This window comes from Gavia stellata, chromosome 24 (assembly GCF_030936135.1).
Source record: "Gavia stellata isolate bGavSte3 chromosome 24, bGavSte3.hap2, whole genome shotgun sequence".
NCBI classification, from domain to species: Eukaryota; Metazoa; Chordata; class Aves; order Gaviiformes; family Gaviidae; genus Gavia; species Gavia stellata.
The window spans coordinates 4366388-4383406 of NC_082617.1; the positions used below are offsets into that span (position 1 = coordinate 4366388).

At 44.2% G+C, this 17019-nt stretch overlaps 1 protein-coding gene across 1 annotated transcript in view; it reads left to right on the forward strand.

Moving 5' to 3' along the window:
- Positions 1 to 17019, forward strand: part of PAPPA (pappalysin 1) — a 177764-nt gene that overhangs the window by 43978 nt on the left and 116767 nt on the right. The window contains exons 3-4 of the mRNA XM_059828870.1: positions 8628 to 8773; positions 13182 to 13475. Of these exons, the coding sequence (XP_059684853.1) occupies positions 8628 to 8773; positions 13182 to 13475 (440 nt within the window). The remainder of the gene's footprint in view (positions 1 to 8627; positions 8774 to 13181; positions 13476 to 17019) is intronic.

Sequence of the window (17019 nt, forward strand, 5' to 3'; positions counted from 1 at the left end):
CACGAGTTCCTGAAAATATCCTTACGCCATTTCTTTCTTTATCGTTTGACTTTTCTCCTTGTTACAATGGTTCAGCCTGTAGAGTCTGGAAAAACATCAGGGTAACCAGGGCAGAGGGAATATCAGATGGAGATGAGGGATGGATAAGAGACAAATTACAGTACATTTCTCATGGGTCATTTGGCTCTAGTCTTGAAAAGGAGAGAGAAAAAAAATCCCAAAGTAGTAAAAGAAAGAAAAAGAGACAATTAAAACAAATAAACCTGCCAGTGCTGCTGATTTCAAAGGTCTGCGAAATGTGCATATATGCTTCATAATGCTTTGCTGTTTTAAAGAGATGCGTCTTGAAATGTTCCATGCTTTAATCCTACTCACTGTCTCAGAAGTTAATTGTACAGTAAGATCACAATTCTCTTTGCCAAGGCTTTCTCTTTGTTTTCTTTTTTCTTCCTGCAAGTTGGCCAGCCAGCATATCTTTTCCTAGTTCTGTGTAGCCGTTTAGCTTAATTATTTTTTATGGTCGTGTGAGGAAACGGGGCTTTTCAGTTCTTGCTGCACGAGTGAACTCAAATGTTGCTCCGCTCTTGGACGTAGACCTTGCAAAGGGAGAAGGCTCAGCGATCACGTATTTATGGTCTGTAGCACTGCAACTCTTTATAAACCTACCTAAAGGTTCTATAAAGGTGGGGTCTCTGGTATAAGAGGGCCGTAAAGCCTGGGAAAAAAGGGAGAGAGGGAACAAATAATTTTGGGTACATTAACAGCCACCCCAAATTTTTGCCCAGAGCTCAGACAGAACATGTTTGACATTTGAAAATTTTTGCATCATCTTTTTCCCCATTCTTTTTCCCTGAGCTTCTACTCTTTCTTATCCTGGCCAGAACCAGCAGCAAAAGTGCCGGGGGGGCGGGGGGAAAATCTGTTTTCACTGTATTTCTGAATCTCAGCCCAGGTTTGTGAAGGATTTGGCAAGGATTTACAAACCTTTGAGAGAATCCGTGTGGAGATCTGAGGAAACCCGCCTCCCTCCTTAAAAAAGCAAGTTACGTTGGCCAGAAATTGGGCAAAAATTGGTCGTTTCAACTGAGGTTTCCTTTGAGATTTTGGACTTGAACCTGAAGCTGCTCTCTGAGAATCAAATTTTGCTCTGACTAACTCTAGATTTACACTGGAGCAAATACATCACAGTCAGAGCTGAGACTTGCGTGCAGCCCAGTGAGAGCAGAAGTTGGCTCGAAGTGCAAGTGCACATGAACCAAACCGAAGGAGGACCCAGAGTTTGGAGTAGTCCAACCGTCAGGTTTATTCCAACCTGTTGCTGTGGCTCAGCCCGTTAAGTAGATATTACATTTATAACATCCAGCAGTTACCTATGAGCAACTGCATGAAATAAAGCTGTACCATTTATTAGAGGTCTTTTATGGGAAAGTCGGATAGGGCTGAGCAGGGATGCGCCATTAGGGTTCTATAGATGATAATACCGATTTTTAGAACTTAGTAGCAAATAATTTCCTTTATTTATGGGGTGCTTTTTTTCCTTGCGGTCCTATAGATTTATGGTGCAAAATGTTACAGTAGAAATGTGCTTATTTCTAGGACTGTCCTGCTGGAAAGTCAGCATTTCAAAGCAGATGGAATGAAACTGATGACTTGATAATTGTAAAAATTCCCTACTTAAAACCAAGGAGCTGCTCTCTGTCTCTGTTGAAGGATAAAGAAAACCCAGACCGAAAGGGTTCCCGTGTTTTGCATAGTAAAATTCTTATTTTCTTTCTATATTTTTTTAAATATTTTTTTTTCATTGGGTGAGTAAAGCCTGAGTCACTAACATAGAATTAATTCAGTTTGGAAAAGAGGGCACCCTAGGATCAGCGAACACCCAGACTTTTGTAGCCATGTGGGCTTTTCTTTCGTAATATGTGTTGCTTAGGGTTGGTCTTAACTGTAGGACCTGCCACGGACGTAAAAAAACCCCGTCCAGCTTTACCCAGCTAACCTGTATGCATTAGCAGTGTCACAGAGAGCGATACAGAGTCCAGCACAGGCTACCAAACCTGCCCAAGAAGCTGGGTTTATATTTGAACAATTATCTTAAGTGTCTTTTCTTGGATCCTTATCGTTATTATGTTTTTCGCCAAAACATTCCTCCTTTCTTGTAATGGGACGTCAGATTTGGGGGCTGCAGAGGACATTTTGCTGTAGCGGAGAAACCAAAATTCTTTAAAAGCTGCCAAGCCTCCATGTGCTGACAGTGCTTGCAATTTATGCTTGTGGACATGACCTAGTGACTGCCTGGTTTGGATGCGGTCGGAATGACAGTTACACATTTGGATTTCAGTGTGAACACAGGCAGGGATCTGGATCTAAAATCTAAATTGGGACCTGAAGCTTTTCACTGGTAATATTCTGGCTCTGCTCTATTTCAGGCTCTGTCCCAATCACTGAAAGATTTATACCTTTATCAATAAATTATCATGACTTTTACTACACTTACACCAGTGTCTTAAATTAACACTAAACTAAATGTAGATGAGGCACGCTTCCTGCTTCACATGATTTATGGTAATCCGTCTGAAATGAGGAGCAAAATTAAATTTGCCAGCAAAGGCAGATCTTTAACATCAGGTCAGACAAAAATGTTATTGCAAGTCCACTGCTAAAGAGGGTTTGTAGGTTGTCGGGTTTTTGTTCAGGTTTTTCATAGACCTGCAGCACTTCAGGCAAAAAAGAAGAAAAAAATGTTAGAAATATTTGTAGGTCTGGAATCTGTACTGGGTACTTTATGTCAGGTTGGCGGTGATAGACAGGACGAACGTAGCGGCTACGTGGCACTGATGAGCTCTCCGCTTGAGGACTGTGTCCTCTTTTGATGACCTGCCTTTGAGAAAGATGTGGAGAGTGCAGATGAGAGCATCAGAAATGACCAGAGGTCTTAAAAATATAACCAGTGAGGAGGGACTGAAGAAATAAGGTGGTTTTAGCCTTAAAAATGAGATGGTTTACAGGAGATAGAATAAGCTTTCAAATAATAGGTTTGGTAAAGCAGAAGGGAATCATCGAATCTCCCTGTCTGTGGGGAACGGGACAAATAGTCATGCACATCTGTTGCAGCAAAAAAGATTCAGGTGGACCTTCAGAAAAACTTCCTGACGGTACAGGTATTGAAACGTGGGCTGCAGGTTGCTGGGGCAGTGGCAGAGTCCTTGTCGTGTGTGGTCTTAAGTATGAGCTAGATAAAGATTTGTTTGGTGTGACGTACAGAGATGCCCCTGCTTTGGGGTGGAGGGCCAGCAGCGACGGTCTCTGGACATCCCTTCCAGCCTTGTTTTTCTGTGACTCCTTGTGACAGAAGGCAAAAGGCAGCTTATACACTGGCATCAACACTGCATCTCCAAAAGGAGAGTTCCGTGTCTAACCACCCAAGACTGAGAAATCACAGGGGGGAAAACTAAATTACAATTGTGCGCGTCTGCCAAATGGCCCCATTTCAAGGTCAGCTTTCAGTGCTGTTGAAGTCACAGTTCTTGCTATTATCTTCAGGAAAAACGTCATTTATCTCAAAACCATCCTTGCTATTCACTGCAGATACTGAAAATCTCTAGGTGGACACTGCACCCTAAAACCTTGGGCCCCCCACGTTGCTTGAACGAACGGGACAGACAGTTGGGGAGTGCCTGTCCACGTACTGGCTGCTGTGGTCTTTGCTGCTGTAATGAGTTAGTGTCAGTCCTGGGGCCAGGATCAGAGCTGGAGGGACCAAGGGAACACCGCTGAGACATCAGCCACACCGCCTTGGGAGCCACACCTGGATCTGTCCCAGGCTGCCGGCGAGCGTTGCCAGGGCTGTCCAGAAAGGCTTTCTCTTTGTCTGCCGAGTCGCACGTATAGCATGGTTTAAGCTGGGCTGACCGCTGTTTTGAGAGCACCAAATGAAAATAGAAACAAGGAGTCTTGGGAAGGAGAGTGATGTAGTGGGTCCCTATGATTCCAGCAGATTTGCTCTGTCCTGCCGTATGCTGAACCCGCTCGGTAAAGGAAAGGACATTGTATGTCAAGAGATACAATGGAGGCTTTTTGAGGCTGACTTCCCAATTCAGAAGATGCTGTGGTTTTTGCTTTTTGCTTTTTTGAAATGATGAAATGCAGTGCCTTTTATTCCTAACAAATTCATCAGGCAGTTGGAGACCGTGCTCCATACTGAGCAGCTAGCAAAGCTCCTACTCTGTGTTTGGGTGGGGTCTTACAAATAATCCCTTAAGTACCCTGTTTGTTTTCTTGCTGTAAAGCGACACTTGTCTTTGAAGGAAAAAAACAAAACAAAGTCAAACAGAGAATAACTCAGAGCAAACAGAAGAAAACATTTCCTAACAATAAGGGCTGGAAGGCTCCGTGTTCCTTGCAAAAACAACCACGAGTGCAGGAGGCTGCATCCCAGCCACGTTAGGGAAACGCGGGAAAGCCACTCTCCGACCTGGAAGAAAATGGGGGAGGAAGAGCTTCCAACCCAGTTACAAAACTGCTCAACTCTAGTCACCGAGGCCAGATTTAATACCATTAGACCTGATACCAACCGATTTTAAAAGCCATTGTCAAATGTGTTCGCAGCTAAGCGGCAGAGATTGGTGCCTGGATTTGGCTTTGGAGCAGGGGGCCGGCAGAAGTTTGCTCCTTGCAGTGGCCCCCGCGGGCAAGTGGGGCTGCTGACGGGTGGCTTCACCTCGCTGCCTGGGGACGAGTCCTGCTGCGGCGAGGCCACAGCCCAAACGGATAGGAAAGGGGCTTGACAGATGAGGCAGGCGCGGGGATAATGGCTCGTGTGACTGATGGGGAGGCTGCGTGGCAGGCAGAGCAGTCGCGAGACGCTGCTGGAGGAGCTAAAGGCTCCATTAGACTGAAACTGGAGCACTGTATGGGATATGTATTACTGATCGAGGTCTGGGGCTTACTGGATAAGGGCGAGCTGCTGTACGGTGCAGTTTCAGAGGGCTACTTACACTGCCGTGGAGGAACAAAGCAAGCCAAAGCTGTGCGTTGGACAAGTAAGTCGAGGAAAAGATCTGGGTGGGAATGTGCACATTGCCTGATATGATTTGGTGTCCCAAATGGCCTTAAACAGCCCATAGAATTTCTGTGTCTAAAACAGATTCCAGCAAAGGAGACCTTTTATGATGCACTAATAGGCTCATTAGGCTTTCTTGAGCAAGGCACGCTCACAGCATCGTATGTTTTTTCCATTACAGGAATTACACATGTTTTGTTGTGCTTTGGGTTTTGTTTTGTTTTCCACATAGACTTGCCCTGACAGTTCCCCCATTCAGGTTTATATTGGAGGTACCATCTCGAGCCAATGAATTTTATGAAATATGTTGCTGGCACTCACGGAGAGATGCATAAAGGAAATATTCTAATGACAGTTGGAAAGGCTTTGATCCCTTTCCAAGACTGCACTCATGTCTTTGAAATGCGAGTTTGGCAGTGCTGGAAAGGCTGGGCTCTTTGGCTCTCTTTGGCACGAGCCCACGTGACAGACATTATGTCCTCTATCAGGGGACCCACATAACCTTGAGAAGTGTAAGCAACGCTCGCAGATTGCATTGGGTCAGATAGTCTGGGCTGATAACAAAGCAGCCGCGGCAGCAGGGGGGAGTCAGCCTCTTCCAACACAATAACTGAAAACTATTTTGACCTGGTAACTGTTGGGTCTGCTGCCTGCGGCTACGTAGTTGGACATGAACTGCAAAAGTAGTTAATTTATGCCTCCTTGAGTGTAGGAATGTGGTGATGATGGATAGGGATGGGAGGTTATTAGAAACATGGGGAGGAAGGAGAGGATGGAATTCCAGCTCGTGTTTTTATCTCTTACACACACACACACACTCTGGTTCCTTTGCATACATACTCTTGGCTTCTTGCATGTGTGCACAATCCAAACCCTTGCTTACACACTCAGACCTCTGTTCATGCACGCACATGCAGGCACATGTTCACACGCTTACAAGGGATTTGCCCGAGTTAAATGCTCGAGCATGTTTGTGTTGGGGGTTGCTGACTGCTTTTACAAAGGGGTTTGCATTTACTTCCTCCCAAGCGCGACCCGTTTACACCTACTCCTGTGCAGACCCTTTGCTAAAAATCCTCTTAGCATTGTGTTCTCACAGCGTTTGAATGTATTCTGCGCATTCGCAGACTTTCGTTGGCTAGCAGAGAATTAGTGGTCAGAGAAATACCATAAAACCAAGTCCAATGACTTACTACGGTGGATTTACGTAAGACATGAGTTCAGTCTCAGTGATGCACTGACATCACTGGCCAATTAGTTAAATGCTGTCTGCTCTGGATGTTGTCTGCAGTAATAATCCATGTACGAAACAGCCCTAGATGTTGAAGCACATAGCCTGCATGCAAGTGAGAGAGCGATTGTGGCCATGCGCTGAGGACGTAAACGGGGACTGGATTGTGTAAACAATCAGCAAAGAGACAGCTGAGAATAAAGAAATATTAGTTTAGATTATTTGAAACCATAAGAGAAGAGCGAGGATAAAAATGGTAATCTCAGGAGGGGAGTTTGATTATAGTTCCTCCTACAGGGATTTGCATAGACCATAAAGCGTCTGCATCCAGAGTCAACAACCGCAGTCTCAATACAGACAGTGGGCCTTTCCTTCCCACTGTGATACAAAACACACAAACGTTTTTCTACTTAGAGGTACGCAATGCTTCTGTTTCTGTCCTTTTCTCTGTTGAACGAGGTATCGCATCGTTCCCACGTTCTCTCTTACACTTTTGCTCACTGTCTTACTAATGCCGCCATACGTGCAGACATACGCATTGCCCCTTAACGTGCACACGTCCTCCGTCGCATATTCCCCCGATACGCTTACACTTTCATTTGGAAATGCACATTAGCTCTCCTATGTAATTTCAAACTATTGCTCGTGGACATGTGTAAGTGTGAGCCCATGTTTGGAAAAGATGTTTTCAAAGGCACAAAGAAGATCCTGGAAATAGTTTATGCACAGCCTCAAAACACTGCGCAGATGCACGCGGAACGAACTTGAGGAGCTAAGGGAAGGATCTGTGTATTTTCCATCGATGTGTTGGGAACAGTGGAGAGATGAGAAATGTGTAAAGGGTCACAGTGCTGACCTGTCCTTCAGGATGTCATCCACATCGATCGGAAGATAAACACTGTATGGAATGGAAACATACCCTTCCACTGGTGTCCCCAAAGAGCACGTCTTCCTCCATGAGTCAGCGAGGGCCTGGGGACACCCAGCCATGAACTATTTTGGAGGCAATGACTTCAGCAAGTGGCAGGGGAAGCTATTGTGGAAATATGAATGTGTTTTCCATTGGGGAGTCCTCCAGGGAAGGACAGAAAGATCTTGGTGCTGAGCCAACTCCCCTATTTTTTCTTCACCCTTCTGGGAACGAAAGCCTTGCAAAGTATGCAAGGAACCCTACTTACTGAATGTGAGTGCATTTGGTTTGTGAGAGCTACATGAGCCCTATACGCACCCATGTACATATGGAAAGGGGGACTTAAGGAAGCAGGAATCAACCTGCTCAAGACCATCATGGTGTCCTTTCCTTACAAGCTAGTCAGCCGTGCTTGACTCAGCGCGATCTCTCCTTCCAATGTTTCTGTCCAGTGAAGATACAACTCATCCTTGTTTTGGGTTATGTGTTAGCATCAACAGGCAATGTGAGCTTGAGACAGAGAAGCAATAGGTTTACTCTTATGTTTCACATTCTCCAGCTTTTCTCTGAGTTAGAGTGTCACAGTGCCACTGAAAGCAGTGTGGCATCATGGTATGCGCTTCGGCAAGTGGCTCCTCCTCTGTTCCAGTAGTGACAAAGTCTACTTCTTTAAAGGAGCGCTAACGGTACTTCCAATGGCCATCAAGCTTAAGGGATTGGCTTTGCTTACCTGCAAGCAGATTGCTCTGTAACCTCCAGACAGCCCAAAAGCTAAGAAGAAACGCTGCTCATCTTGGAGGGGGGACCTAAGGAGCCTTAGGAATTTATGTCGTGTTACTGTACCACTGCTGTGGAGATCTCTCGCAAGGAGATCTCTTGGCACAACTTTGCTTGCGGAAAATAGCAATTCCCAAGCAACCATCCTATGTCAGGGTTAGACCATGTGCAACTCAGCACCAGTGACTGCCACTGGTGCTAAAGGAGTAACTTTGTGAGCTGGTGTTAGTTGTTGTGCCAACCTAAAGATGTGAAACTTATTTGTGTGAAGGAAAATTAGAGGTAACAATAATAAACAGCTTAGAGGAAATGTGCAAGGTAACTGCTGATATAAAAAGATTTACTGACCATAATACATGGTTAATTACATTCATAATAAATAGATTCCTATACTTATCTGAGGAATGTGGACAGCTTTATGTATTTACCTTGGATTTTCTGGCTTTAGTTAAGCAATGGCCTGAAGTCCTTAGATGAGATTCACTATATGAATGCAAATTAACTGAAGTTTGGGAGTGGGTTATTGAAATATTTCAGGTGACTGATACGCAGGATATTATAAGATCTTTGCTTGGATTGCAGCAGTTCTTCAATACTTTGTTGCTTTTTGTGTCACCTTAAAAAAAAAAAATGCTTTTCATTTTCTACAGAGCATACTTAGATGTCAATGAACTGAAGAACATACTCAAACTGGATGGATCCACACACCTCAACATCTTCTTTGCCAATTCCTCCGAGGAAGAGCTGGCTGGAGTGGCAACTTGGCCCTGGGACAAAGAAGCCTTGATGCATCTAGGTGAGCGATAAAGATGTTTGTTCTTTATAAAGCATTCTTTTGGGGTGCTAAGAAGGAAAGACAAATATGCGTTAAGCTCTGTTCTGATTTCTTATCATTCCTCTAATATATAGTCAGGGGAAAAAAAGTATTTCACGATTCCCAGATACTGGCTCACAACCAGGAAAATATTAGGTTATAAACCCAAAGCATATTATGGTATTTGTAGATGATGTCAAGCTGAAAGTATTTCACCTTTTAAGTGAAGCTACTTTACAGGGCATTCACTCCATGGGAGCACTTTGCGAAGAAGATTGGGGGGGATAGGTGGGGGGATGCTAGACAGAAGTGGATTTTTAACCTTAGCCTGTTACGTTCTGATCCTTAGTTCATTACTTAGTAAGTGTTCAATTAATTGTCCTCACAGACTATAGTTAACATTTCTTGCTATTTTTCTCTACCAATGTGCAAAAGAGCAAACTGCTGAGAGAGATTGTATTTCTACTGTTCATTTGAGTGGAACTGGAAAGAGTTCGCTACCCTGCAGATTGCCCTGCATGTTTCATAACTAGTTTGCTGAGTATGGCTGCTGGAACCCCGGGATCCAGACAAAGCCGTGCAACCGCCCAAATGACTCACTGCCCTGACACCTGCAGTGCCACTGGACCTGTGCTCCTTGCAAAAAGTCAGATGGACCTCGAAAGGTTCAGAAGGCACCGACTGAGTCTGAATGTATTTCGCTTAACTGCACAAACGTCCCTCGGGCTGCAAACCTCATCTGGTCATCTTATAAGAGCAGGGATTCTCACAAGTTTTCCAGATATTTCTCCAGCTTGTCCAGACCTTCCTAGGCTGGAAGTGAAGTCTAGTTTCAGCCAAGTTCAGTCTTCGTGAAAGGCTGCTTCAGCCAGTTTTTGTATTACCCAACCCCACGTTGAGCAAAACAAAAAAGATGTGGCAAATGTAAACCTGGACGAGGAGAGCAAAATATGGTGTTTATTATTCTAAAGCATAGTATGAGAGCTGAGCTACAACTCAAGCCATCAGTCAGGGAGGCCTTGCCATGTTCAGAAATACATTACCCCAAGACCTAAATGTTAACATCTCTTCATAGTCACCTGTCTCCACAGCTGAGAGAGGCTCCATGGTCAGACCCAACAGTTGGAGCTGGCTGCCCTGCTTCAGTTAGTAAACATTTTATTACGACATCCAGCTCTACAGCTGCTCTGGAAGAAGTGTGAGCAAATCTCCCTTCCCAAGGACCGGCACTGACACACATCCAGTCTCCTGCCGAGCTAGGCTGGAAGTGAAGCCACTTCCACTCTGACTTGCCTCCAGCCTCATCTCCATGGGCTCCTGCTGGGAGCACCCAAACCAGAAGATGCTGTAAATGCCTGCTGGTGAGCATTCCCCACGGCAACACCTTCTGGCAAAACCAAAGATAGATGTTAACCCCAGCCTCAACCAGCACCCACGCTGCGGTGGTATCTACCCCTTTGTAGTACCACAACCCCCTACTCCTGCACTAGCCCCACAGTAACTCTGTTTGCTTCTGATTGTGCAACGGTATGGGTTGCTGGTGGGAAACATTAACCCTAATGCCACTGCTGGAGTGAAATGAGGCTGCAATATAGCCGATCCTTCCTCCAATGAGTGTTTTCACAGCTTCCCTTGGCGTTGCCACGGGAGGGAGCAGAGAACAAGGGGAGAGCTCCAGAGTGCCAAGAAGAACCTTCTGCAAGAGGGCTGGGGCTTGCCCAAAGCCCTGATGAGTTCTTCTGTCACTTCGTTAAGCTAATTGTCAACATCATGCCTGAGCAAAACAATTTAAATTCAGCTCCTACCGTGTATTGACAGAATTCATTGACTAAAGAAAGATCTCACGAGAAAAAAAAGACATTAGCCAACAGTTTAAAGTTGACTTGCAGTAGAAAAAAGTAAAAATAAATAAATAATGGTCATAATTTCCTGTCATAATAGCCCTCCCAGACCTGTGCTTGGTCTGTAAGAATTCATCTTTAATCTTTTTTACTCTCTTCTATAAATCCAATATGTACTTAATAAAAAATATGAAATATGTCCTGTGGTGCAGATCTAAAGGCTGGGATAGAGATTGTCTGGGTGAGGGAGTTTATCTTTTCTGTAAAACTGCAATTGATTTAGATTCTTGACAGCTGTGAAAAATATAAATTTTCAACAAAGGCAAAAATAAAATCTCCCTCTCCAGCTGCCTCAGGGCTGTCCAATGCCAGAACCATTTACCCAGCCTTTATTTTGAAGGCACGTCCTGCTGAGGAATTTCACCAGTACTCCTGCCGTTGGGAAACACACCCTGGAAGCATCTGTGGGAAAGAGACCCCCGCAAAACAATATACCAGGGTACTCTCCGGGTGTCAATGGATCTGCATGGGTAAACCCCAAGCACCGGAGGACTCGGAGCTTGTGTTGTATAAAGGGGGAGAGAGGGATGCAAGGAAAATGGGGATTGCAGCGGTTGCGTACTGGTCTGTAGGCAATTAATTGGGCCTGTGGAGAGCTACTGTAAGGACCAGTTCAGTGCTGTGAAAAGGATGTGCAAATGCTGCATGTGGCATAATAGGCGTGATGTTGCAGTGCGATAGATTTTGTTCACTCTTTTGCATCTGTATTTAAATTTGCATGTGTCCTTGCAAGACATACAAAGTGGTCCTTCCTCTCTCTTCAGCATTGATAAAATTTCAGCTGGAACACCATATCGTGTGTGGACGCTGTACTTGAAGGAAAACGTGAGACAACTGGGAAATCGAAAGGAGAACAACAGTCAGGGAGGTCTAGAAAAAAGATTGAGCTACAAGGAAGGGTTGAATGGATTGCGGTTATTCAGAGTGAAGGAAAAGAGCCTGAAGTGGGGATGATGACAATCTCATAAAAGCTGATGAAAGGGGAGGAGAATCTTCTGTTCTTCGTATCCGCGTGAGGCAGGACTTGAAGTCATGAACTTAAATTGCCAAAAAATCGATTCATATTAGATGTGAGTTAAATCCTTGCAGCCGTAAGGGTACTGAGTGCTGAAATTGATTGCTGGGGTAGTCATGTCATCACGGGTTGTAAAGAGACGTTAGGCCAGTATGTGTGAGGGATGGTATAGACCTAATTGGTCGTGCATTGCTTGAGAGTGGAATTAGATGACTTCTTAAGATCTTCTCAGTCTTATTTTCCTGTAATTCCATGGTTATTGCAACAAGTCTCCAGGCAGATGAGAAGGAAGAGTCTATGGTGTGTCAGAACCCGGTGATCTCATCTTCCGTGCACTACAGTCACTGATGAAGCTCCTCCTGCCAAAACCTTTTCTCTCCTCATTGTCACTAAATTATTAGTGTACCATATCCAAGGTTTATTTTCCAACTGTAACTTTTACAAAGCCATCTCCTGTTCTCATGGTGGGCAATATACACAAAATAAAAGGCTTGGAAAAGTTGAGGTCAACAAGCTAAATAAAGAAAATATGAAGCATATCATAAATCCAAAGGTACATCTAGCTGAGCTAAAAATAGAATTCTTATGATTAATTCAATATACTGTAAAGCTTCGCTAGTTTATTATTTACTTATTTACACATCCCATAATGCATACGACAAAAAAATCACCGTTGGTTTTCTTTGTGCACATTTAACAGCCATGCAGTTCTTTTGGAATTATCACATTCCAGGATTTCATGTTTTTTGACACATTAGACTTATGCATATTCATTAGTGGACTGCGCAGTTCTGATCAAACTAGGCTTGTCTGAGTGCATGAACAGAGTGTGTTTCTGACGGTTACTTCAAAGCTGTCTACATGATCAGAGCACACCCCACAAAAACTGCTCCAGCCTTGGGGGTATTCTGTTTTCCTTGTCCAGCTATTAGTTTGCAAATATTGGTGCAACCTACTGCAATTTTTAGGGTGTTTCAGAAGATAATGGGCTTCTATTATATCTCTACTCTGTGGAATAGTATACAGAGAGTGCTTCACGTATGTTTTGTTTGACTCTTGGTATCAAATGCATTGCTTACACGTATCTGGGCAGACTCATTCTATTTAAGCACACTAAATGATTTGGAATGGCATAGTATGAGATAATTGCACGTAGGATTTTTCTTTGGGTTAACAAACCAACCAAACTGACCATATTCAGTGGAAAGACCGGTTGTCACTGTGTTTTTGGTTTAGGACGTTGGACTTTGTCCTGTGATTCCCCATCCTTAAATCACCCGTAAGGGTGAGATTAAACCTTGCTGTGCAGTTTCTCTGAGCAGGCAATGTGCCTGATTGTGCAAAAACCAGTCTGTGCTATAGAGGATCCGATGAACTGCCGGTGGATCTGCCCTTGGGATTGTCTTCCTTTCCCTTTCTCTTGCTGTTCTGAGGAAGACAAGGCAAACGAACCTCTTCTCTTTTCCCCTTGCAGGTGGCATTGTGCTGAATCCTTCCTTCTATGGAATCCCTGGCCACACACACACGATGATCCATGAAATTGGGCACAGCCTGGGGCTCTATCATGTCTTCCGGGGAATCTCAGAGATCCTCTCCTGCAGCGATCCGTGCATGGAAACTGAGCCCTCCTTCGAGACCGGGGACCTCTGCAGTGACACCAACCCTGCTCCTAAGCACAAGTTGTGTGGAGATCCCGGACCTGGCAATGACACATGTGGTTTTCACAGTTTCCTAAACACGCCGTTCAGTAACTTCATGAGCTACGCAGGTACTTGGGTTTCCTGGGTTTGCTGTTGGAGTCTGTGGCTGGGTGGGAACAAAGAATAGCAGCATTACCTCCGATTCCTACAGTCCATTTCATGGGCGGCTTTATGCTGACGTGTGTGTCCATTGGTCTAGGACCAGACTTGAGGAGGGACCGAACTTGACGGTGTCAGGAATCCCTTCCAGTTCTCCTGTTCTTTTTTTATCAGTTTTCCCCAACTTTACGTAGTTTCATGTGATGACCGGGCAGAAGATTTTGGGGAGGGAAGAAATGAGATAAGCATTAAGAAAACAGCTTCTAAAGGCTCTACAGCCAATATTCCATCCTATTTCCCTGGGATCCGGGTGCCTGATCTATAAGGTGGTCTTTGAAAAACCCAAATTCAGAGGTTGTTTACCTTCCCCCAAGGACATATTGAATGTCAGATGAATATTGATACCACCAAGGCTGCGTAATGAACCTATGATAGGTAGACCTCTAATGAAACACTGCTCATGCCTCCATGCGTCTGTTCGAATACCAGGTTTGGTGTTTGATTTGGAGTCCCTGTCATTCGGTTACAATCGCTCACATCTGAGTTTCATCGTCAGAGTGTGAATTCTGGGATAGCACCTGGATCGAGATTGCTTTTCCGGTCAAAGACTCCCGGTGTGGTGTGCTGGTTTGTGCTGGGAGCGCAACTACAAAGGCTCCATATCAGTGCGGTAAAACCACCCCTCTAAGAGGAATAAGCTGCTTAAGTAGAAGCCTGATTGTGTAGTTATAATTCTGCAGGCTTCTGTAGGCGCAGCTGCGTGGCTCAGGGGTGCCAGTTCATGGTACTCCTACCAACAGAGCATAACGCAAAGAGGGTGTGAGCTCCTGTGACCCTTGCCCATCGGACGAGGGTGGGGTGGGGTCCTTGCTGCACCCCTGGAAGTTCAAGGGGAGTTGACGGATCCTTTTGTTATTTCCCAGAAAGAACAGGAGATACCTTGGCTCGTATTTCTCCTTATTTTGGGTCACAGGGTCTAGCTGTGATGAAGGTCTGTAACATTGAGCTGACAGCATCGACAACATTTTAAAAGTGACCAATATACTTGTAGCAACTGAAGGGCACCTTTATACCCAGGAGAAAACACAGATTGCCCACTCAAAAGGTCGTAGGAGTGCTTATTCTGTAATAAAACTGTAGAGAAGCAAAGCGTTTAATGCCATCTGGGGCACAGATTGAAATGATTTACAACAGAAACGCTTTTATGCCCTTCATGGCACTAGCTAAAAGTGATGCTTAGTTTTCTCTTTATTTTTCTATTTGTTTAGAGGGTGTTTTCAGGGACAAGCATACGCACACTGAGTCAGCGCCTCAGCGCATTGTGCGCTTTTGTGCATGCGGTAGGGCAGAGAGTCTTAGTGCCTGATACAGCCTCCTGGTAACATCACACAAATAAGTCAGCGCCACTTCAGATGACAATATCCCTCCACCACATCTGCTTGTGTGTATGTGACAAGGGGTGGAGCGCGCGTTTCAAAACGCTGAGGTCTCTTCTTCCACAGAGAACTTGCCTTGCCAATTCTCTCGAGAGCTGAGACAGAGAGGCAGACCACAGAGATACCTATCTGCTCGTGGGAGCTAAATACGTGCTGGTGTTCTGAGCAGAAACCTCTTTTATTTTTTTCCTTCTTGAAAAATTAAGTGAAGCGACATGATAGGCATCTCTAGAGCTCATGCATGAATCTGTTTGCTTTTCTGTTGTTGCCAGTGGAATAAAACTATATCAGGATATCAGATTGCTGTAGAAATACCTTTGAAACATCTAGGTTGAGGTCATGCAGCTCTAAACATTGCTTTTCTTTCCTTTCTGTTTTGCTGCTTGTATCCAGCTTAATCATACTGTGTTTGTCTGTCTGTCTAACATCCATCTGCCCAGTTACCCCCAACTCTGTGGCAAAGCACTGACTTAAAGGGTAACTTTTCTTGCCCTGAAATAAGAAGTTACAATGTCCAGAAGATTGAGAAGTGTGAGAAATTGGACTTGTAAATTATTTTTACAAGTCCAAAGAGCCGTGGTGTTCCCAAATAAAAAGACAAGTTAGTCTTTTAGACCACTCACCATGAAATCAGCAGGAATCCTGCCTCTGAATTCTGTTAGAATAATCATCCCAGCAAAGTCTCTTGAATTTCTCTAATTATTAATTCATCGGAGGATCTTGAACCTTTCTTGAAATCAAGCGACCAAGTGAAATACCTTTCTCCCTCGCCTCTCCTCCCTTCCCCTCCCCCAGGACACAGCCTGTGCTGATGTTTAAACAGATTGAGAATGCAGGTCATCTTTCTCCTGTGCCATTGTCTCACTGCTTTGTCCTATATATATTTTATTGTTCCTTTATGATGGCTATTAAGGGCCTTTATCTCCTTCTGGGCTTCCGTGAAGAATATTTATGGCTTTTACAACATGCCCAGGGATAGACCATCAATAATTATTGAGGAAATCCAGAGATGTCATATTGAAGCGGCTTTTTGCATACCCACGGGGATTTGTAGATATTTTCAGGCTGGTGGTGTCTGTCTATCTGCAGTGCATGTTTGATGAGGGGAGGTTCACTGCTCAGTGGAATGGGGAGAGACACAGGAGAACACGTGAACTGACGGGTCCTTACTGTGGTAGGACTGCATTTGGGGCTGTAATTTGAGCAGGATCCCAAGCAAAGCTGTCTCCTTTTGCTTGCATCTCAGGGAAGATGTGGTAAGGTTTTAAATTAGCCAGCAAATTCACACTTCTCTTCAGAACAAATTCATGTTTTTTCGTTCCTCTTGAGTTCCACAGGGCACGGACTTGAAGACATCAGAGCATCTAGTAACGCTATTACAATATTGAACTGCCAGCTTACACGCACGCAAGCAACTCTCTGAACAGCCTTCGGTGACCTGCATCTTCCCAGAAAAGTGTATTACTTGACCTGTGCAAAACTGTCATTGTTGTTTGTATCGCGGCAGCGTGCAGAGGTCCCATCTGGGACTGAGCTTTACTGGGCTGGCACATGTGAAGAAACACTCTGTGTTTTCAAGAGCTTTTCATCTGATGGGAAGAGTACCAGAAAACTGGTTAAAGCGCTAGCAAGAAGTTCTTCAGCATAGCTTTTCTGGGTGACTTTGCACAACATATTTATTCCTTCTGTGATCTGCACAATAGAGAAATACTAATTTTCTACTTCTCCGGGGCATTGTAGTTGTAAAGTTGTATGGTGTTCAGAGGGCACTAGATGTGTTCTTGTTGCCAGATCATGTTTGGGGAAAACAGATGAAACGAGAAATGGATATTTATGGGAAATTATCCAGCAAAATTATTCTGGCATTTTGAATGAGAAAATAATTTGAAATATCAAAAATGTTTATAAGAAGTTCAGAAAGGGGTTGGAATCATAATGGTAATGGGGGAGCTTTTTAATAGAAATAAAGTTATTTTACTGCACCAAAAATTTACATTATTAATCAGCCTTTGTAATGATTTTCTTTTAAATTCATCTTTCAGAACATTTTTTTATTTGTTCATTAGAAAATTTAAGA